At 39.4% G+C, this 24,166-nt stretch overlaps 1 protein-coding gene across 2 annotated transcripts in view; it reads left to right on the top strand.

Moving 5' to 3' along the window:
- Nucleotides 1-24,166, top strand: part of vav3a (vav guanine nucleotide exchange factor 3a) — a 119,412-nt gene that overhangs the window by 35,735 nt on the left and 59,511 nt on the right. For both annotated transcript variants that reach the window (XM_084747057.1, XM_084747056.1), the window contains exons 3-7: nucleotides 16,485-16,543; nucleotides 16,722-16,787; nucleotides 20,253-20,361; nucleotides 21,928-22,029; nucleotides 24,072-24,140. In XM_084747057.1, coding sequence (XP_084603183.1) covers nucleotides 16,485-16,543; nucleotides 16,722-16,787; nucleotides 20,253-20,361; nucleotides 21,928-22,029; nucleotides 24,072-24,140 — 405 coding nt within the window. The remainder of the gene's footprint in view (nucleotides 1-16,484; nucleotides 16,544-16,721; nucleotides 16,788-20,252; nucleotides 20,362-21,927; nucleotides 22,030-24,071; nucleotides 24,141-24,166) is intronic.

The raw sequence follows: 24,166 nt of genomic DNA, 5'->3' as shown, positions 1-24,166 counted from the left end.
CTGATACCAGACCAGAGTGCACAGTTTGTAATTTGTTTCACTGACAGACACAGGATGTCATAATAAGCCTCATGAAATGACTTCTAATGTCTCTCTTAAGATTCAGTCTTTAATGGCAGATAATGGGCGTTATCCATTACAGCTCACAGCTTCAGGGAAGTGTTAAAATCAATACTAATCTCTTCATCTAGTCTGGAGTGTGATGCTGAACACTAGGTTTATCTGGCAGTATTGTTCTGTGCTGCCGCACAGGTACGTTTGTGTCCGTGTCATGTTCGTCCCATCCTTTAAAGGTTCAGTGATGACGATTTACAGTGATTTATTGACAGAATATGAATATAATATCTAAAAGTATATTTTCTTTAGTGTATAATCACTTAAAAATAAGAAACATTGTGTTTTTGTTACTGTAGAATGAGCTTCTTTCATAGAGTCTGCCATGTTTCTACAGTAGCCCAGAATGGACAAACACTGGTTATAGATACAGCCTCCTTCAGACTTGAAAATCTGCAAGCTCATTGCTAGATGCCACTAAATCCTATGCACTGGCCCTTTAAAGCTAAGTGTAACAGGTACAGTTACATACCAAAAGTTTCATAACAAAAGTAGATAACTGCTGTGAAAGATTTTGAGCAATAGATATAAATTTGATGAAATGTTTAATGACTCAATTCTGAAATGTAAAGCTGCCCCATGTAAGATTTTTGTGATGAGTTGTATCTTTGACATTATTGTAATACGATACATCTCCATACATTTCTGCAGCAAAGTGCTAACACTGGCATGCTAACACACGACAGTGATGTTTAGCAGATATACTGTTTACCATGTTGGTTTAACCTTTCAGAATGCTAATATTTACTAATTAGCACAGTGGTGGCCAAAAGATTAGAAGACCTTGTGACTTCAAGTTCATCGGTTCATCACCGTCACTGGAGTGCCATTGAGCACGGCCCTTAACCCCGACCGGCTCTAGTGGAGCTGCTCATTCTGTCAGATCAGACTGCAGTCGGACCAGCCAGCTTCCAGGTGTGAATGTGTGTAACTGTGAGAGTGTGATCAGGGTGTTCCAGCAAAATAGAGCATCGCCCTGAACAAATGCAGGTTTAGAAATGGTATGAAGTTTGAATTCATCTTTGGAAAAATTAACCTGATGGTCGGGCTGGGTGAAGTCAAAGATGAAAGCTACACAAATGTCTCAACCAAATTGCATGGCTGTTCATCCAACAGTTTACTAAAACATAAAAATGTAACCTCGTGGTGGCACTAGAATAACTCAGTGGATAACCAAAGATAACAGGCTTCATCCTGATTCTGAATGTCTTTACCAAATTGAAATTGCGCAGTTAGAGTTGCTAAAAAGAATCAAAGAATAGTATCACACTACTTCCTGCACTGGCATTGGAACAGGAAGTGAATAGTGAGGTGTGCATTGATATTCATATGAAATAGTAGAGTAAACACAGGTGTTACCAATGATACTAATTAAGCTTCCTTTCCATTCAGGTCAAACAGAGTCAGGCTGCTGCTTTTGTGTTTGTCACCTCAATTGAAAGGCTCTGATTCGATCATTGGTAACACCTGCGTTTACTCTGCTATTAGCAAAAGGTCTTTTACTAAGGATACAAGGCTGCCTGATTAAAGTTAAAAATGCATGGACATTGGGCCCAAAAAGAGTAAAGAAATGAGGTTTTAGAATTAAAACACTGAGAGCAGTGCTTCCTTGCATGTCGGTTTCCAATATGATAGAAAAGACAAATTAATTCACCCACAAGTTAAAGAGTTAGGACATTTTTTCCTGTGTGGTGACACACAATCAGCAGCTTTTACATGCCTTTGTCTTGTGTTACTTTTGTAAATGGATACATTACGTCCCTAAAGTGGCATATTTTACTCTGATATTAAATTATCCGAGCGAAAAGTCACAGAGAAATATAACGAGATTGCACACAGCTGCATGACTAATGTGCAGAATCTGCAGAGTGAGATTGAAACAGTGCGTATTTAATTGTTCATGATTATAATGGGAACTCCTCGGGGTATGCTAAGTGATGCTAACCCACTTATGCCATATAGATGTGACAGCCCGGCTATTTGTGGCCAGAGATTCAGCAGCACAGATACAGAAGTGGCAAACACATTTGTCGCATTACAGTGGGACTGAAGCGTGTTTGGCTGAGCATGTTTGCCGCTGTTTTTTTTTTTTTTTTTTGGAGCCAGTTTGAGGTTTCATCACTTGGTTTTGATGTGTCATTTTTATGTGCATCAAGAAGATTTCTCATGCTTACTATAACTTACATCAGAATTTTAACTCAGGCAAATGGGATGAACATCAATGAGTGGACGCTCGTCTCTGTTGCAGCTCTACTTTTTGATGATGAGATGAGGAGGTTTTTACATATTAATCATGCCTTTTGCATCTTTAATACACTCAACCAGATAATAAAAAGAGAAGATGCTTGGTCAGTGGCCCTACACTTCAAACTATGACACTGTTGGTACCTCTTGTAATTTTTTTCCCGTGGTGAAGACATGACCCACCCATCAAATTGACGAGTATTCGCCAATCAGAGTAGAGTGGGTCATAACTTTGCTACCCCGGGAAAAAAAAACTGGCATAGCCCTCTTGCATCCCATTTCAACGTGTAAGGGGCTTCGTGGTCAAGTTAGCAATAATAAATATGCAGTGGTCGAGTCGACTTTCAAATACAGGCACGAAAACTACTAAACTTTATGAAAAGATTATTCTTTGGGTTAAAATAACTTCAGTACTTCTCTAAGATCATGTACGTAAAGTAATGTACATGAGTTACGTTCATAAGATATTATAATCATTAGTTGCAACTTTATAATAGCTGCCCAAAGAATGTTCATAGATGTTGACAAATTAATTATTAAGTGTTTTAATTAATTTTATATTACACAAACTAAAGATACAACTCAATTTAAATCAATTTACCATTTATTAATGATGGTTGTTATGAAGGGTTGCCACCTTTTCTAGGCAAATAGGCTGAAGATATTAAGTTGAACTCCACAGTCACTCTGATGAACATTACAAAAGAAGTGTTTCTTTGTTTCTTTAGAAACTTAATTTAATGAGCTGATTGAACTCTGAACAGTACATTCATTCAACTCATCATTCCCAAATCAAATGACTTGTAGTTAGAACTCATGGTTATAGGTTTTGAAGTAAATAAATACAAGAAAATTTTAATTAACTAGAATAAATAAAACTTTTTACAGTGTACTAGACAGACAGCCAGGACTTAGAGGATTGGGATATGGGAATTTTTAATTTATTTTTAAGGCTTTTAATGTCTTGAGCCAATAACACAGATGACATTATGTTTACCTTCTTCTGTGGAGATTTGGATTTATGGCACTGTCTCACTCAGTATTATGGCTCTGGTCAACACCATAATCCAGCACTGGCAGGGGAAAGTAATAAAATGGTTGACATGTAAACTACCATGATGAATCGCGGTGCGAGGTACAACAAGATGGATAATCCCGCTTCAGCCTTTGTTTACTTATAGCCAGTATAGCTGTAAATCACATCTTACTGGCTGTAGGCTGTGTGCAGCAGATCCAAAGATATGTATGTGTCCTCTGTTGGCCAGAAAACTACTGTTTGAGCTGCTGAAGTTCATGAGGTGCTTTGCTGTCTGCAAAGATTTTATCCAAGTCTTATCTAAGTGATAGAGACTTTCTTTTTCATATATTTTATGTGGAAAAACAGTGCAGTATTCCTTCACTCAACAAGACGCATCTCCCCCTCTGAGCACTTCTCAGTGTTGGCTCTCTCGAGCAGCACAGACCTCCTGGCTTTTCTATTCTTCCTCCAAGTTAATCACATTCACCTGCTGTCCCAGGTGTAAATCAGCTCCTGATTAGATGGCTGCAGTGAAAACCAGCACAGTCCTGCATTTAAACTCATCCACTTGCTGGAGAGAAGAAACGCTTCAAGTAACTCACCCTTTAAATATACAAATAGTTTGTCCAATTAGAGGTGCCTTCTCTGAAATTTACATGATTTTGCCTCTCAAATGTAAGGCTGTGGAGAGTTCTTCTCTCATTTAGTGAGAATAATTCAAATAGACTAATATGCAGTTGGTTTCAAAACAAATTTAAGGATCCTTATAAAAGTAGTTACTTAAATTTTGCACTAAACCTGTGTAATCTGTGGAGGCAAACAGAAAATGCACTGGCAAACATCAATCTGTGACATGTGAATTCCAAAACTGGAATGTGTTTGAGTAGATTTTTGTCACCACCCCTCAGTTTCATAAAGAATGTTTGCAGCTGTGAGCAGCTACTCCATTCAACTAGACTTACTATATATATATATAGTAACAATTTTGAGTGTACTTAGTTTTATCATCTGTCCTGTGTGAAAACAAGCCTGCCTAGAATTACAAAAAAGGACAAGTTTTGCCGGTAGCTTCTATATTTCCTCTCACCGATGCCTTGCTGTAGAGTAGTAAATCCCCAGAACTGATTTCAACATTTGGTCGTCCCCTCTTGTGAATCCTCAGGTCCCACAGGGTGAGACAGGGCCCACTAAAAGTGAAACGTGGGGGTCCATGACTGACACAGCAGGATCAAAGGCTCCGGGAGGGAAAAAAAAAAAAAAAATCCTGAGGAATGTCCATATGGATTTTCACTGACCGCCTCAGGACATCGTTTACAATGCAGACAGCCCACTCAAACTTGCTCTTACACTTGGTTACGGTTTTGGCAACTCTTTCAAGTCCTGGCTCCCCAAATGAGTCTACAAGGAGCTGAAATCAGTATCCCGATAACTTCACTTCAGCGCTTGTTTGAAGGACTCTTAAAAACAGAGTTTATATTTTCGCCTGAAATAGCCCTCAGGGAGAGTACTTTTCCCCATTTGCTTCATTTCATCCTCAGTTAACTGCAGGATAGTGTTTCAGCGGCGAGGGAATGAGATAGTCATGTCAACGTGATGAAACAATGGAGATTGTGTTGTAGATTGGTTTGGGAGTGGGCGGAGAGATGAGGTTATGTCTTTAGCTCGGCTGCCACAGTGGATTCGATGGTAATAACAGCAGCGAAGACAAAAGCAAGAAGCTCTGGGGTGCCTCACGCTATCTCTGAGCGGAGGATTCTCCTCAGCTATCAGCAGGATGAATAGACTCACAATCTTCCACATCAATCTCTGATGATTATAAGATGCTGAGGTTCTGACAAGCCACATGCACAGATGTTTTCCAGAGCTGTGTTAAGTTGCTAACAGCTGCATTTCAATGTGTGAACAATATTGTTTAATACACTAGATGAAGAATAGAGGAAGAAAGTCAGTAATCCAAAAATGGATGAAAATTACATTGTCAAAGTGCCATCAGCACCATCACAAGTTAACCATTTGGCATAATTACTTGGTGAGACTGATCTGTGATGTAATCAGCAGCTCTTTTGCATTTTCTAGCAGTTTTTTCTCATCACTTTATTGTAGTCTTCTGAGAGCATATCATTAGCTGTCCTTGAAGTTTGAAGATTCTCTTTTCTGTAAGCTGCACTGAAGAAGAAATCTTTTTGAAGACCAAAAATATGTTTGAAAGCCGTCTTTAATCGATCTTCTCAGAGAGATTTTACACATATGCATCTGCTGGTGTCCACTCAAGCGTGCTACCTTTTGATTTGTAGGTCAGAGTGTATCTGTAGCACCATGATGCTTCATTTACAGTGGTATAATGTGACACACTTTACCTTTTTCAAGGAATTGTAGCTCGTGGAATTTGGATATTGCAATTGCTCATATTGGCAGCAAAGAAAGATACCAACAGTGGTTAATTCTTTCTTTATATATATGTATTTTATTCTTATTTGTACAGCAGAGTGTGTGTTTGTTGGTACAGTATGACTGGTGGTCAGCTGAGAGCAGCCTGCTGATTCACACTGTGTGAAATTCAGCTGGAGTTACCTCACCTGTCAGCAGAGTGAGGATTTGGCAGATCCGATGTGTTCCCGCTTCAAGGCCTCGAGCTGCGTGGGAGCATCAGTATGCTCGTTGAGTGTTTGTGTGTTTGTCTGTGTGTGAAGACCGTGCAAATGTGTGATCACTTGGCTGATATGCTCCCTTATTAATGTGAACATAAAACATTCAGGCAGCGCTGGAGTGAAGAGCTTCCAGGATCTGCTCTGAGTACTGAGGAGCTGCGAATGTGTGTGTGTTACTGAGTCTTTGTGTGTGTGTGTCCTGAGGGCCTGTAGTCGGTGCGGAGGTTGACATGATTTACCTGGACAGCAATGATGACCTTGTGCTTGACCTTACGCTGTTGAGTTGGCGTTATTAGGAAACAGAGAGATGGAGGATCATAAAGCTTATACTTTTTATTTCAGTGGAGCACATAACAGCTGAACTGAAGTTCAAGAGATGGAGTGAGATTTTGACACAGTTAGAGGAGGACTGGGAGTGTCTCCAGCTTCTTTTGGGACAGATTTTGTTCCAATAATTGTGCTGGAACATGAGTTTTTGATTATTAACCTCTGCAACTGGGAGTGTTGACTCACTAGTGGCTTGCAGTTATAGTTATATACTTGTAATATTCTGCTGTGGAGCAGAACAGTCCAGTTATCACGTAGCAGGGACTTTGTGACACATTTTGACTTTGTGTTTCGTAAATATGCAGTGAATACTGTGTCATCCACAAACAAGAAACTCACAAAATGACTTCAGACGAAAATGATTCATTTTAGTGCGTGAATATAAGCTGAGGGTCTTAAAGATGTGGTAAGGTATTCTGGAAAATAGAAATAATTGATTGAAGTCTCATTCCCAGGTTGCTTTGGGACCGAGACTTTCTAAAGTGTGGGAACAGAGGCAAGAGAAGGAGCAAAAGTCTAGTTTCCTCTCAGACCACTTGAATTACATTATACTTAAATGTTATTATAGAACTTTTGCCCAGTGAAATAAAAAATAACCTGCCTAATGTCATCCAATCAGTCACTGTGCAGCTGTGCAACTGATAGTTTAACATCAGTACCATGGGTTATTGTCCAATAAATTCCAACTGGCCCTTTGCTAAGCCCCGCCTCCCTTAGTTACTCTTGTAAGGCCTGTCAAATTGACCATTCTTGCACATATGCAGGTAACAAAGATAATGGTGGCACATTTGCCGCTCAAGATTTGTAATAATTTTGGAAACAAACAAAAATCTGGCCTCTCATTTCCAGATGATGATCTCAAATTCATTGGCTCGCATAATGCCTGTTGCTCGCAGATTTCATCAGCTAATTTACACTAAAACTCTACATCTGCAGCTGAATTTTTTATGTTTCCAGCTGACTTATTAAAATGACTGGACATATATTATATATTTTGTTGAGTTGTGTATTATTACATTATCCTACATGTTTCCAACAATGTTCAAATCCAGAGAAATCTTAGTCAAAGTCAAATGACAGTATTCACAAGAATACAAATGAATGACAGAATATGTATTGCTTTGGCAGCCAGAGCGATCATGAGACCAGCTGGTTTTCACTCTGGAGTGAGTTTTTTGAAAGCTCTGTTTGCAGATGGAGGGATAAACACGGAGGTAGACTGTCTTCTAGGACGTTCTGCTGTCTTTACAATATGCATGACAGTAGAATTACTGCACGTAAAACAGTGTTTGATGAGGAGAGCGGTGGACTAAATGATGCAGGCACTGAAGAAATGGCAAACGTGCATTGCATTCCAATCAGCTACACGTCTTTATATCCAAACACACTAATTATGTATTATGGCCGTTAATGAGCCATGGCACTGATTGCCAAACATTAGCTAGTCTCTCTCTCCGAGCCAATCAAGCTTTTATTGGCTCCTCTCACTGTGGATTGAATTTTATACACCAGCTGCATCTGTCAAACAGACGTGCTCGCCAACACACACAAGCATACGCACACATTAAATGTATGTATGCAAAAATAATAATCAATCTCATGTGCAGCAGTAGACACGCACCAAACCCAGGAAACAATCTTAAGTAACACCCACGCACATTTAATACCAGCATGCATTATATTTACTCTCCATTGTGTATTTTTATGTAAATGTTGTGTTTTTTAATTTCTCACTGAATTTAACATCTATTGTTTGTCGCCAGGCACAATAACGGAGAAAGAGTGGAGGCTGTTAAATATTCACGTGTTCTTTATTTCCAAACTATTTCAACAGGAAAGGTTTTCTTCCTGAAATACAAACATTTTACTGACTTTCTTTCCTGCTTTTCATAAATGATTCATCAAGACTGGTATAAAAAGGTTATTGAACATTCTGAAAACAAAATCACATTGTTTCATGTTCATTTGCCATTTAAAAAAGTAGAGAAGATGATGATGATGATGGTGATGTTTATTGATATTAGTTAGATTACATGATTCTGAAGCTGAACTTCTGTTTAACAGTGTAAAGTTCTTTGTGTCAGTCGATGTACAGCCAGTCAGAGTTTTCGCCACCTGGAAAGCTTGTTTAGTTTGTGTAATGTAACTTGTGTAATGGCATCCTTCAGCCGTTGTGGGCCGCTGTAGGATTGTGGATTGTGACAGTCACATGTACTGCAGATTGTGCTGAGAGAAGTCCTCAAATGCATAATTTCCCATGACGCATGGGATGAGAGTTCAAGCTTGCTATTTGAAGTTCGAAAATGCAAATGTGTTTGTCATTAGTGTTTGTCATGTTTGGTGTTTTAGGGCAGTAGTTTTGCTCCTACATCATGAGTGAGTTGAGGTCACTTACACATTTTTTCACTCTAGCTAAGGTCCATGTTGGAACATGTTTCCCTTCTATTAAGAGAGTACGTGTGAAACGTTCTATTGAACTCTCAATTTGCACAGCATAACGTAGTAATTAGAAATAGAAAAGAAAACATGTGGCCTCATGGAATTTAGATCATAATGTGGATCGGTGACTCAAGACCGGCCCCATCTCTAAATAAAAGACATTTACAACTGTGATTACAACCCTAGCAAACCTTTTCCTTTTTTAAAGGTCTTTTCATACTTCGGTATTAGCAAAAGCCAAGTTGGAGTATTTAGTTCCTTTGCTGGTGCAGCAAGGACTTTCTTTCAGGTTAAACAAAACAGAACATCCCCGACTTATACACCCTCAAAGTCTTAGACAGTCTTAGGTCTTTGTGTGGAAAGCTAAAGCAGTGTGCTGAGTGTGAGGATGCTTCGAGACAAGAACAACTGCAATCTTTCAACCAGCTCCTCTAAAGCAGTGGGAAAACCCCCTGAAATAGTGGCTAGTGGAGGCTGCAGGTGATGGTAACACTATCTGAAGGTGCTTTCACACCTGCTTGTTTGGTGTGGTCGGATCAGTCCCCCCCGAGTGTTGCCCTATTGGTTGATCTCATATGTGGTGGTGAGAAATCCCTGAAGCAAACAGCTGGTCTCTGGTCAGTCTCAGTTAGACAGGCCGCTTTCATGCTAATCTTGGAAGGTTTGTTTTCAAAATGGATGAGGAGAGCGGCAGTGATCAGACTAATAATCATGCATTACCTATAAAATTGCACAGAGACACAGGTAGTGTAATACTGACCTGCAGTGACCTCAATATTCATGTCATATCCATTCATGTCAAACAGAGTCAGGGTGCAAGATCCTGTTACTCTAAATGGAACATGACCTTATTTAGTATCACTGGTACCACCTGTGCTAACACTACCATTTCATATCAATATAGCCTCTATGAAAAAGGTCTGTACAGAATGAAGGAATGAGTGAGTTAACATGTTAGCACCTCTGCTTCCCTCACCACAAAGTCATTTGGTTAGAAGACATTTTCAGGTTTTGTTCTACGATTTAAAACACGTCAGTAAATACCTCACTTGTGATTTTACTTTTACATGTCATAAAAAAGGCAGTTGCTAACAAGTGGCTAAATAAGACTACAGAGGTTGTCAAGGACATTAAACGTCATCATGCTAACACCAGTCACTGATGTTGCATCCGACCGTGTTGTAGTTTGTTTATAGCCTAACGTCAGGTTTTTAATTCTGGCAGTTGCCTATGTGCTTCAAAATATTTGTGAAGATTATCTCGCTGAACAAAACATGTAACTGTCATAAACTTTCCTTTGCTGCAAAACTTAGATTCTGCACAAATCCAAAATCCAATGGAAAAATGACTTTTTGTGGTCGGAACCAGAGCAATTCTTACTTCCAGATTGGCATATAAAAGGTACATCGTCCCTACAGCGCTCTATTGCCTGCAGTTTTAAAGGACCAGTGTGGAGGATTTAGTGGCATCACCTCACCTCACTCTCCCCTTCCAAGTGTATAGGAGAACCTTTGAAGGCTGTATCTAGAGGCAGTGTTTGGTTTGTCCTTTCGGGGCTACTGTAGAAAGATGGCGGCACAACATGGCGGCCGCAATGGAAGGTCACAACAACAGCTCATATTTTGAGGTGATTATGCACAAATGAAAACATACTTATAATTATTATATTCCATTTCTGCCATAATCTGCCAATAAATCCCCTTAAATCTTACACACTGGACCTTTACTCAAAATTTAGAGTAATTTTTTTTGACAAACTAGCGACAAGTGTAGTTCTAAATGACAGTGTTTCTTGTATTCTAGGATTCACAACCTTACAAGATATTAAAGCTATAATATGTTGCATTATCTATAAAACATGAGACGTGCCATGTATTTCATTGAGTTGTGTACCTACATTATTCCAAATGTTTCCAGCAATATTCAAACCCAGAGAAATCCGTAGTTTATAAGGTAACGATGTGTTTCCAACTAGCTAGCCATTGCTAGCTAGTTGCTGTTCCTTCTGTGAAAACACAGGATATGTCCTATGAGTGAGGAAGGAAGTGGGTGAACGTTACTAAACATAACACTGGTAACAACTCCCATGATCTCGAGTCACTTCACAGTGTCATCAAATTATGTCTTTTATTATTGTTTTAATGTGAGAGACCCCTAGTGGCAGAACTTATAGTGTCATTTTGACACTGCTGTTTGTTTGTTTCTGTGAAACGCTGCAGTTAAGCACCATTTTCAGTTATGAATCAGAATCTGTAAGTGGGTAGATGACCTCAATTACTATAAACAGGAATAAAGTGTTTTTTTCTTGGTTTGTAAGACAAAGTCTTGAAAAAAACCAAATCATGTATGTTACCAGCTGTAGTTGTTTCACCGGATTACCTAACTGATTTCTATTTTTAGCCACTAATCTGTAATTTAGAGACAAAAAGAAAGAAAAGAGAGAAAGGAGGTGTAAAAGCAGAGTGCAGAAAACTGGGACAGCATGCTGGCTCGTGTGTGAAACCAATAAAGCTGTTGGCACATTATACATCTAAAAGGCATCCTCCATTTCCTTGAAGAGTCCTCTACCATGAGAGACGACGAAGGGCGTCTCAGAATAAATAAAGAGGAAGTTATCAGTGGCTTTGCATGTCAATAGCAGATATTAGAAACTGTCTTTGTTTGCTTCCTGGGGATAAAATTGTCCAACTGCTCTGTGTCGACTGATATATGGGGCCAGTATTGATCTTTCTGGGAAAACAAGTAAACCTGTCATCCATGTTTGATGTCGCCCCATTTAAAATCCGATCAGTGGCTTTGTGATGTGAGAATACTGAGCATATTGATCGCAAAATTAGAAGTGTGAATGAACATTTTATATACTTGTATTATCTGGGATTTCAGTGGGGAGTTTATGTCTTCTATACTATAATTACTGAGTGAAAGCTGTTTCCACTTGCCAAAGTACATAATTATGATGATATAACACATAATTGCTGTAATTTTTGCCTTGATGTACACTGTCTGTCAATGTAGACATGAATACAGTGTGAATGAAAATCACTGAAAGCAGACAGATTGCTGCTGACATGCACCTGCATCCAAGCAAACACACACACACACACACATGCATCCATCCACCCTCCCACCCACACACACACACACCGTCACTGTGTAGTCTTCTCCCTTTCATCTGGTCAGACACATCCCTCATCCTGCTTTAATTGCTGTGGTGTGAATCATTAGATCCAGCGGTGCATCCGTGGTCAGACGGGACAGGTTTAATGTCCTCCATCAAAGGGACAGCCCCCCCCCCCCGGCATCAACACTCGTCTGCTACATGTAACCTCTGCTTTATGTGCACACACTGGACACCAGATCTAATTCACGACCTTTGAGCCTTTTAAGCTTGAATTCATTGTAGCTCAACTCATCGTATTCACGCGGTGGCCATTTTCCTCCCCGTGACATCACTGGGTGGGAAGCTCAGCTGTCGCACTGCTGTGTTCCAGGTTGCAACTCATGTAAATGTAGAGACCCCTTTATATTCCAAAGATTTCATCTAGAACCCACCCACTGTCCCTCCATATTTTACTATCCATTGTTTCTTCAGTTGCTAATCAGTTAGAAAGCAGTGAAATGTTGTTGATTTGTGAGAATTCCTTCGTCACAGCTGTACATTTGAGTTTTCCACCCTGAGTGTGACATCAGAGGAAAATAGCCACCATATAGCCAATAAGCTGAATACAGCTTTAAAGAACATTTACTGTGCAAGTCATGCACACAGCCCTTGTGACAACTTAATCATGACGTAGTTTTTTGTCTTGCATAAGAACAGTAATAATCATCTGTATTTTTGTTTTGCTGACTTAAGAATTTAGCTGAAATGAAACATGTTGCCTCTTGGAATTCAAACCTCTCATTTCCTTTTTAGACATTTTCTTGTCATTTCTATTATTAGTGGTTCAACTGCTGATGGTTGTAATACTTGAGAGTGTTCAGAAACTCTCCTTGGCTGTGTGCAGATGGTCAGTCTTGTTGCAAACGCGTGTGACTCATCTATTCAGTGGAGCCAAAAAAGCACAACTATACAAGACTCGTCCCCGAAAAACCGCTTGCCAGCTACAACTGGAAAGCCTCCAAAGCTCTGTTCAGCAGCATGCAGTGGATCTTCAGCTTTTTGGACATGTTGTACCTGCCAACTGGCCTCCGTATGTCATGCCCTTCACTCATTATTGGAGCGAGAACTCTGTCAACTCTGTCTGATAGCTGTGTGGGCATGAGGAGGAAGATTCTGTCTGAATTTTAGACTCAGATGTGTGTTTGCATTCATTCTTGGCTGTGCTTGGATTGACACTGACATGCAATTACACTTTTAACACAATGTGTTTGTGAGCACATACTGTATGTTGAGTTGAGTTAATTAATAATGCAGTGCTGACATGTTGCTCATTGTCTAAATGCTGGATTATTGTCATACAAAGACATGATAGTCCCAAAATATTTACAGTTATACTAAAAGTGTAGCCTAATTCTGTTATTCTCATTCTTCTTTGCTTCCTTAGGGGCAAATTGATAGCAGAGGTTGTCAAACCTCTGGGTTGCTGCTTTAGGACTTCAATCTATGCTTATTTAATAGGTTTAAATAGGCTGTATGTGTGTTAGTTTTGCTTGGGATTTGGAAGATTATTTGATCAAAAGAACAGTACAAGAAAAACTTGCAAAATGTGTCTTAACAAATATGGAAACAGACACAGTAGATGACGGTAAATTCACACATTTATTGCAATTAAGTAAAGAACTGAAGAAATAACTGCAAATTTGGAGTGTGTTAGTCTGTAAGTATAAGGTGTTGTAAGGCAAAAACAAAAACCAAACAAAGGCAAAACATGCACACACTGGATGAGTCAAGTGTTACTGAGACGGAGCTGGGCTTGGCTTTTGTTTCCTTGCAGCGTTTGGCCCAGGTGATCCGAGTCAGGCTGACTGTCGCAGCCTCTCGTACTTTCGAGGACGCATAGGAAAACACTGTATCTTGTCTACTGCATCCACATATTGAAGATAACCTGGGAAACATGAGCATCTGAGGAGCATGTGAAAGCAACATTACAGTCAGGAATCCTCCAAAAAGATCTTAAGTAGGCTTAGTAAATTAACATGGCAAGAATATTAACATTATTTGATACACTTGCTAAAATGTATATAAATGCAGGTGTGAGACACAAGTGCACCTCTGCTTGCTCTTTTCAAGATGTGTTATCAACCAGCTCCATGTTCTGTCACCAGCGAAGCCCTGCACCCTCCCACTGTTCAGCTGCTCACCACTAATGTTTCCCTTTGATCAGAGCTACAATTAATGAACTCAGCTTGAATTTGTGTTTCATGGTTTTATTAACGCACGGCTTCCTCTGCTGCCTCTGATGTCTCTGTGATGAAAAAAAAAACCCTTTGTCAAAGTCAGACTGTGGCAGATTTATGCAATATAGAATTGACTTTCTGTTTGATAGATGGGAAGCAGGTTGATTGATTAGATATTGTGCAACTGATCATCATGTGTCTGCTTATTTATTAGAGATCTTAAATTTGAGGGTCCTACAGTTAAAACCAATTAATACTGATAGATATAACAGACCATCGATCTTCAGCATCCTATATTAACTTCACATCAGTGACACACAACACATCTCATAATTAGTCCCACACTCTTAGAAAAAGAGGTTCCAAACGGGTTCTCCTTGAATGGCTGCCAAAGGTTTTTTTTGTAAGTTACTTTAAGAACCTCAAGCCCCTTTCTTCTAAAGAACCCTTAGGAACTCATCGGAAGAAAAAATATGTTTTCTTCAAAGATTTCAAGAACTTTCGTCAAGGGTTTGTCAAGAGTTCTTTTTAGCATAGTATAAAAAGGTTCTTGTAGAGCCCCCTGGCTTGGTTGTAGATGAAACCTTTGGAATATAAATGGGTTCTTGGTAGAACTCCCTGGACCACCCTTAGAAGGTGGAAACGGTTATAGAACCCCCAGAGTTAGTTCTGGGTGGAACCATTCAACCAGAGAAGGGTTCTCAGCAGAATCTCTCATAGGTGTTCTGGGTAGAACCCCTCACAGGTGGTTCTAGGTAGAACCCTCTTAAAAGCTTCCAGGTGGAATGCTTGTTAAAGGTTCTACCAGGAAGCAAAAAGGGTTCTCCTATGGGGAGAAGTGGAAGAACCCCATGTAGTTAGGGTTACGGTTAAGTACAGTACAGTTTCTAGTGATGCCAGTAGACACATGTTCCTGTCTCTGTCCTTTGTGTTCCGCTGTTTTCTGTGTTTACTGGTGGGGGAAGGGAACGGCCAGTGGTGTGATCAGTATTGATCTCTGAGAGTTTGTGCTCCAGGCCGAATGCATCTACGTTACATCTGTGAAGAGCGTGTGTGAAGGCGTGTTAGCGTCAGTGGACAGATGACCCACAAAAAAGAGGTTTGCGGGCCGTTCGCCAGGTCGCAGAGCGTGAATGAGCGGAGGTCCCCGCTGAGTGTTGACTCGGATAATAAAGCTGTGTTGTTCATTCAGCAGGTGAGCTGAGCAGTGATTATTAGTCAAGCAGGTCACACACACGGAGGGTCAAGGGCAGTGGCTGGACCGAGCACAGCAGCGTGAAATTACATGTCATACTAATAGCAATCATGTCAGCCCACGAGAACACACGGTTAACTTCACAGCACGATCAATTAGTGATCAGTTCATGTGACTCTGCTCTGCTGCGACTGTACTGATGACTGTGTGCCCAATGAGTCATATGTTCTGGGCTGTAACACCATTCTTCCTCTCCCAGTGCTCCTTGTTCTTCTCTCATTATTTCTAAATATATGTGGATGAGATTATGATTTAAGGAGTAACTCAACACAAATTTGCCACGTGGGGATGTTTAAACACACCAAACGAACGTCTTATAATTAGTCTAATCACTTGTTTTTCAGAATACAAGTTGGCTTGTGTGACTTAATCAGCTCAGTAATGTGTCAGCGGCGGTGTTGGAGTGTTTGAGAATGCTGCCCTCATGTGTCTCCTCGTAGAAATGCAGCAACACCAACAACAGCTTTAGTACTGCATCAATACTGCATTTATACTGTATGATTCAATCAATACTCTTATTTATGATATTCCTGCATTTCAACACTAATTTAGACTAATTTTTGGCTTTTAGCTTTTTTCTATTTTCAGTTGTTTTTTTTTGTTTTTTTTACTTATTCTGTTTTCTCATATGGACTGTATATTGTTAGTTGTAGTATAATGTACATATTTTTATATACCTCTTTTGTACCTCTTTTTTTCTTAAATTTCTCTATGATATTATATTTCTATTCTTGATTGGAGCAACTGTAATGTAACTCAGTTCTCTCTCCAGGGATCAATAAAGTTTGTAAAGTTCTGTCTCAGGAGCGTTCTTTAGAAACTTAAAGTTAATGAGTTGTTTGAACTCTGTGCAGCACTTTCATTCAACTCATCATTTCAAGTTAAAAGACTTCATCTTAGAAGAACTCATAAATATAAATTCCCAGGTGTAACAGCAATAAATACTAAGCACTTTAAATTGAATCAACTTGAATAAATAACACTTTTATATTTACATTAAGTTTTGAGAAAAGATTGGTTGATTCCACCAAAAGTCCTGTATGACTTTCCTGTATAATGCAAATAATATTGATGAAATAACAAATCTTTGTTTCTATTGCAGGTTATGGACACACTATCTAAACTTTCCCACACACCAATCACACAACAAACTGGAATCAGGTATGTTGACATTAAATGACACAATTCTGTGCAATGCAAATGTTTTGTGTTATTGTTGAAAAAAAAAGATATAATAGGATATAGTATGGTATGATAAAATCCAATATGTAATCTATGTCAGGGTATATAACGATGAGATATTCTGCCTAACAGAATTCTTTCTGTTTTCTCTTTGAAGGCCCTTTCCATCAGAGGACAGTGTTGAAGATGAAGATATCTACAACCACCTGGAGGATCTTATAGAGTATGTTTATGCTCCTATAGAAACACATGTACACATACACTTAAACATTTTCAGTCCTTAATTTTAAAAGTAATTCAGTAAATAAGTCTCTAGTTTCCCCATCACTTAAAAATAACTGGCTGTTGTGGGCGGGCACAACATTTGTTCCCTGGGTGTTGACTGGAAGGCTTTCAGCATGAGCTCGCCAGGCTCTTTTTGTAGAAGTCGTGTGGGCTTGTGGCTTGATCGTTTTTTTTTTTTCATGCCTTGCACTCAACATATGACGGCTGATACCCTTCTTGTGATTGATGTTTTTCGTAAAGTAACAACAAAATAATGCATTTTTCACTTTTGAGAGCGAACAAGGGACGAAATCATAACATTACATAACCCACCTACACTGCAAACAGGACTTCTGGCACGATGCCTTACAGAGCCCTTTATCTAAATGCAATGCAGCAATACAAATCTGAAAGATGTGAAGAGACTTGACTGTGACTGGCTTAATATGGATTATTGAAGGCAATGTAGTTTGGAATATTTTTGGAGTGAAGCCGTCAGTTGCCAATTTATGCACATATTTTTCCCTTTCAGGATTTTTCTTATTCACGGCATGTGCTTATCAAAACATTGCATTCAAATTTAAGTGAATCGGTTCCTGTAGACACCCAGTGCGGTTTCCTTTTCATTAACAAGACAACATGTCGATTGTAGAGTCAAATGTAGCTTCCTGGATCAGAGCGTAAACCATTAACAAATATGAGATTGGTTTTGATTTGCATTTTAAGGGCAGAGATACTGTAACTTCTGTGGTAATGTAAGTTGGCGACAGACAGATAATTGTCTCTGTTAGGAAGTCGTCTGCTGACATGCTGCTCTGGTCTATGTTTAGCGCTGACAGCTAGTTGGAAGCAGCCCACTAGTCAGTAGTGACAGAGGAAAACAGCAGTCTGACAGCAGCCAGCAGTGGATGGGAGGTGAAAGTGGCAGCCTGGATCACACTGAACAGAGCCGCGTTCTGCTCTCAGCTCCCATCTGCTCAGTGTACACACACACACAGAGACACACATACACACCCACGTACTAATAGGAAAGCTGCACCACCACTTCACAGTTTCATTTATCACTTTTCATCATTTGCTCCCTTTGCATTTACATACCAGTGGGAAACTGAGCCTAGTTAATCGTGTTTTGTGTTGTGTGGTTATGTGCCGTACTAAGATTAAGCACAAAGTGCTTTCCAGATTAAAAGATTTACAGAACAAAAATTAAAAATCACAAAAGCATGTAAGTCCCCCATTGAAATTCAGAAATTAGAAACATTAGTGCGTGTAATCAAGCAAGCGATTTGGAGAAATATGACAGACCAAAAAACCCACCAACTTTCATCACATTCTGGTGGAGCACGTCAGTCCGTGGTGTCACCTTTTTCCGACCGAATCCCCGCCCACTTCAGACCCGTGAGATGAGCAGCGAGAAAAGCAGAAGCATGTCATGTGAAATAACCACAGCCGTTCTAATTTTGACATAAACTTAGCATGCAGCGTGTTCAGTAGGACCCCGTAGAGCGTCTTTATTTCCTGTCCTGTGAACCACAGTATGAGAAGTGTTGGCCTCACCTCCCTCAGTGGAAGATGAGAGAGAAATTAATAAATTAGACAACAGCCGTGCTCTTTTGGGAACAAATTCTAGCTATTTTAAACCCATGAACCAAGGATCAAGTGCAGTTTCATATGATGACACGCTGTACTAAATCTCATTTGACTGAATTATTAAATGTATAAAAATACTGTAATTATATATGGCATATAACAAGATATGACTGAGCAATCAACACAGGGACAGTAACAACTGAAATATCTCTGGCTCAGTGTCGGTGTTGTAGCCAAGTTTGTTTTTGGATTTATTTCAGGGTTTTTTCTCCACTTGTACAATGAGTGCAGTTATTACTCTCTACGTGTTTCTTCTATGTAAATAAAAATAGTCCCTCTCTTTTTGCACCAGATATTAATGCAAATTTCATCAAAACTAATTGGCAGTTAGTACATTAGTAATGCTAACTGTAATTTTATCTCACAGCTTTATGGTCCAAGTAAGCTAGCAGTTGTGTGCTAGTAGTAACATCAAAACCTACTACTGTTGTTATTTAGTTGACTTCAAATGAAGCTTAATATTCACACAGTTTCTCTCAACTGTCCCTCAATATTACAACATTGCCCCACCAACATTAGCCACGCAACATGCTAATGCAAAGGGCGAAGTCATGCCCCTTCCATTGTGCCTCATGGGAACTTACTTTGGAAAAAACGTGACCTGTAGTCTCCCTTTTTCTTATTTGAATTGTGCCACCAGTCACACATGGGCCCGTGGTGTTTGTCAATTTAAAAGATAATGTTACAGGTCATGAAAGTTGCTCTCTGTGGCGTGTTTGTCGCATTTTAGTTTAGTTTTGTGTGAAACCGCTCAGTGAACTGATGTGTTGCGTCCAGCAACTCCTGGTACTTTTATCAGATGGGAAGAGACAGAACAAGCAGACCTGTTGCTTGTCTGAGTACATTTCAGTATGAAAACACACAGGCATCGCAGCCTCAGCGGCTCACGTTATGGAGGGACAAAGTCACGATGTAACTTACACGACGATTGGGTGTTTACGAATCTTCATAGTCTTCAACAGCTTTACGAAAGACATTGACTTTCTTGACTGTAATTCACGACACAATTCAAACAGGATCACATTTTATCATTATTATTATTGTTATTGTTATCATCAATTATTTTCAGAGGGATGAATAGCACTGCAGGCCAGAGGAAAATATGTCTTTTTGATGCTGGGGTGAACTGTCCCTTTAATGTTACTGGACATGATGCGGTGGCATTCTGTCAGCTTGTGTGCCGGCATCTAGAAAAGCAATTTTTTCAGTCAATGCTTAATCTTCACCCCTCACCTCACCCGTTGTTCTTCACCCTAATAAACCTCCACACTTCCAAGTCTTAGTCCTTTACATGCTCTGTGTAGACGTCTGTCTCTGACAGTTCTCCCCTCATGTTTCTTTCCTCTTGAGGACATTTGGTTCTAAGGTACATATATAAAAAGGACAAGAACTCACACACACGCACTGAGACGTGTCATGTTAGCCCAGTTGCTAAGGTACAGTAATTGGCTCAGATGTGAGCAGTCAGAACAGGCCTGTGGCGCCTCACATAAAAGTCTTTGTGTGTGTCTGTGTGCGTGAGTGTGTGTGTGTGTGTGTGTTTCTGAGCCACTTTCACAGCCATGGATTAAGTGTTGTCCCTGACTAACAAGATTTGTAGTATAGTATTTAAATCCACTTCTGTAAAACCAGAACTGTGCATGTTTTTGTGTGAACCTTTCATGTGGTTGTCATGAGGGGTAAAAACCATTAGCCCCTCGCAGCAGACGTCCGGATCAAACAGCGACGTGATGTAATGTAATGTCAGTACCATATTCTGTCATGTGTGCTGCAGTGAGAAGGGAGTGGAGGATGAGGAGGACCTGTATGACTGTGTGTATGACGATGAAGATGGAGGAGAGATCTACGAGGACCTGATGAAGACAGAAGCCGTCCCTCCTCCGGTCAGTCCTGCCGTCTTAATTTCACATCTTTACTCCGCCTCATTGATACAGATCGACTCAGTCTGGCACATGCCAGCCAGAGTTACCATCTTTATTTAAGGAATACTTTAAAATTTTGTGAAATAAATGTATTTGCTTTCTTGCAGTAAGGTAGATATAAAGATTGATACCACTCTCAAATCTGTATGTTAATTATGAAGCTATAGTCAGCAGCTGATTAGCATCAAATCTGCCTATCAGCAGCTCTAAAGTTCACTAAATACAGAAAAGTATGTCTCATTTATTTATTTGTCATCAAAACTGAAGAAAAGAAACTGAACTTTCACGCCTCAGTTTTGTATTTTATAGACTATTTGTTGACCGGGCACAGTGACTTCCTGTACCCTCAGTCTGGAAATTGAAGTTCCCAGAATGATCTCCTTTTGCCTCATTGGGCTGCTAATGTGTGAAATTGCGTTGTGGACCTGAATGAAATTACATTTGCTATGTTATATTACGTTTCTACTTTTCTGTATGCCTAAAAATGCTAATCAAGCCTTTAACTTAAGATTAGAGCTTAAACTTGTTCATTTCAGTTTTATTTTTTATTTTATTTATATTATTCACTATGTAGTTCCACATTTGAGAGTTTCTGATGTGCAGTTTTTCATCCAAAATGATATTTTGTTCTCCAGTCAGTGTACTATTGAAATATGAATTTTATAACTTTATTATTATTTTTTTTTTATTTATGAAGTTAGTATATTTTTACACACCTTATAAATGCATTGTTCAATAAAAACTGATAGTACTTCCTATTAGGGACATAAGATAATATCAGCATGTCATCAGTATTGGCCGTTAAAGGCTATTGTCCCAGAATGAACATATCTGCCGATATGACAGGCCGATAAGATGAGGCTTTAATTCTAAGCATGTAATGCAAGTATATCTGCTGTGTGGAGTTTTTTTAAGTGTCTGAAACAGATAACAAAGTTGCTATTTGCAGTAATTGTTCAGTGTCGTGTGAAGAGGAGCTACATTGCATTTCTTCAACAATATAAATTTAATTGATCTTGAGAGCCATCGTCCTGATCATTTTAATTAATCTGTGAAGAACAGAGAAGAGAAACAGGCACCAGCAGAAAAGTTCGTTTTCATCTTTCACCCAGTGATTGTGTACATTTTGAAAAGCATTGCCATATGAATCTGCCAGGGATCCGTCATGATAACAGTCAGCATAATAATATATGCTAATTCCACTACAGGAAATGCTTGATGTTCACTGCAATGAAGTGGAAAACATGTGTGCTTATATCAGCAACAACAATAATGAGTTGGAAAATATTGACGTGTCAGATATCAGCAAAAATCCAATATCGTTCATCCCTATCTCATGCTCTATCATAATCCAATCTAGCCTGCATGTATGAATATCTGACCTCGCTCAAAGGGTTGTACAGACTACATCTGGTCGAAGACTCAACAGTTTGTCAGCCCACAGCGCTGACACATAGTAACAGTCCTGTTTGTGCGTGTGTGTGTGTGTGTGTGTGTGTGTGTGTGTGTGTGTGTGTGTGTGTGTAGGCGTTCCAGAAGCAGGCAGAGACTGACATCAGGAGCTGCTGTTTAACAGAGATCAAGCAGACAGAGGAGAAATACACTGAGACCCTGGAGTCTATAGAGAAGGTACTGACTGACTGATTGACTAACAGGACTTGTTTTTGTCAAGAACATCATTGCATCACTTTTTAATGAAACTGTGGCTCAAAGTATGATGTTTTGTGTTGGACATTTTTGCTGTGAATGATACAAATGATTTATTCTTCTATATTATACACAAAAAATGTAGAGAATGCAAACCCACGTTATCTACTGATGTTACATGGAAACATGATAAAAATTTACATTCTTAAATGTAACATAAAAGAATTGTTGTTAAATCTTATAACTCTGATTCGAGAAAGGTTTGGACACTGTAAAATGTAAATAAAAACAAAGTGCACTGAGTTGCAAATTATTTTCAACCTATATTCAATTCAATACAGTATAAACGCAGTACATTTAATGTTCAAAATCTTGTTTATACCTGCAACACCTTTCAAAAAGTTTAGGACAGGGGCAACAAAAGACTGAAAGTTGCAGAATGCTCAAAAAACACCTGTTTGGAACAAGTCACAGATAAACAGGTTAACTGATAACAGGTGATAGTATCATGAATGGGTGTTAAAGAGACGTCCTTGAAGGGATGGGCCATTCACAAGAAAAGATGGGGACAGTTTCACCTCCTCATGCAAAAATGAGTCATCCAACAGTTTAAGTTTAATAGATTTGTCAACACACAATTTCAGGGATTTCACCATCTATAACCCACAGTTTCATAAAAGATTCAGAGAATCTGGAGAAAGCTCTACATATAAGGCACAACACTGAAAAACCAACAACAGATGCCTGTGATCTTTGATCTCTCAGGCAGAACTACATTACATTACATGACTGTAGGTTGGAAAGGCCTTGCAACTCATTGCATTCTGTCTTTAGTTATGTTTTGTGCAGTGTCCCAACTTTTTTGAAATCAGGGTTGTACAAATGATGTTACTAAGATCGGTGGTTCCCAAAGTTTTTGGGTGTGGGTCTCATAAAAAATAAAACTGTGACGCAAGTTCAGCTAAAGAATCCTGTTAAAACTGTTAAATTTTAATAACTGTTAGATGCATCAAGAGGAAAAAATGTTCAGTATATCACATGAAAAAAGGCAAATAAGTAGAGAAAACAAAGACATAAAAAAATAATGTAAATTATGTGACATGATTATATCCAAACTGAGGACAGAGAAGGTTTGAATGACAATCATTGATGTTACTTATCACAACCACGAGTACACGTGTGACCTGTGTGACATCTGACAAAAACTGATTTGTTCTTCATGCCTCGAGTTGTTAAGAGTCCACGCTGAATCACAGCGGGTCAAAAGTGAAAGTAAAGTTAACTTTCTTGGGGTGGAAATAGTTCCACTCCATTGATTTTGTGCAGTAAAAGGATGACAAGAGCACTAGAAATCAATTTGGCCTCGTTATCACTTGCAATAAGAGAAACTGACTGACTGTAATGGCCTGTTCGGGGTATAATGGAAAAAATAATGAGTTTTGAAACAAATGCATGCTGCCGGAGAGAAATGAGTGAAAGAATATATTTTTATTTTTGAAATTAGTGGTGGGTAATGAGTAATCCCAATACTGTTTACAATAAACCGCAGCAAAAGTGGAAAACTCTGAGAAAAGCCTTTTTGTCGTGGATGTTTTCCACCTTACCCTGCACTTTTGCTGGACCGTGGGAGGCCCCGCCGTCTCTCACCCCCGCAGCCGCAGCTACTTGTCTTCTCCCTCTCGTGTACGTTCACGTCTGGAAAAAGACCTTGCCAGATTTCCCAGCGGAGTATCTCAGTAGATGACTTTCGATATGAAGTGGATGCTGGAGTTTAGTTTGTGCTCGCCCGCTCCTTTGAGATGTAGAGGTGACTATGCGGCGGGAGTTTTCTGAGAGGAAATCATTAAATTGCAAACTCTGAAAATGAGATTATTGTCGTGACCCAGACAGTCCTCCTTGTTTTTGCTGACTGCAGCTCTTTGCAACTTGGCCCCTTAATATAATAGCTCCTCGCAAAATGACTTTCCCACTCTTACTCTAGAGGGGACGAGCCTCATTCTCTTGTATTCTCTCTCTCTCTGCAGCACTTTATGACGCCCCTCACCATGTTTTTAACCACGGCCGAGATGGAAAAGATGTTTGTGAATATCCCGGTGAGTCACTGTCCTTACTTTAAGTC

The sequence above is a fragment of the Lutjanus erythropterus genome, chromosome 21 (genome assembly GCF_056507025.1).
Source record: "Lutjanus erythropterus isolate fLutEry1 chromosome 21, fLutEry1.hap2, whole genome shotgun sequence".
In the NCBI taxonomy this organism is placed as follows: Eukaryota; Metazoa; Chordata; class Actinopteri; order Lutjaniformes; family Lutjanidae; genus Lutjanus; species Lutjanus erythropterus.
Note: the sequence above shows the minus strand (reverse complement) of the source record. Positions and strands in the feature narration are given on the sequence as shown.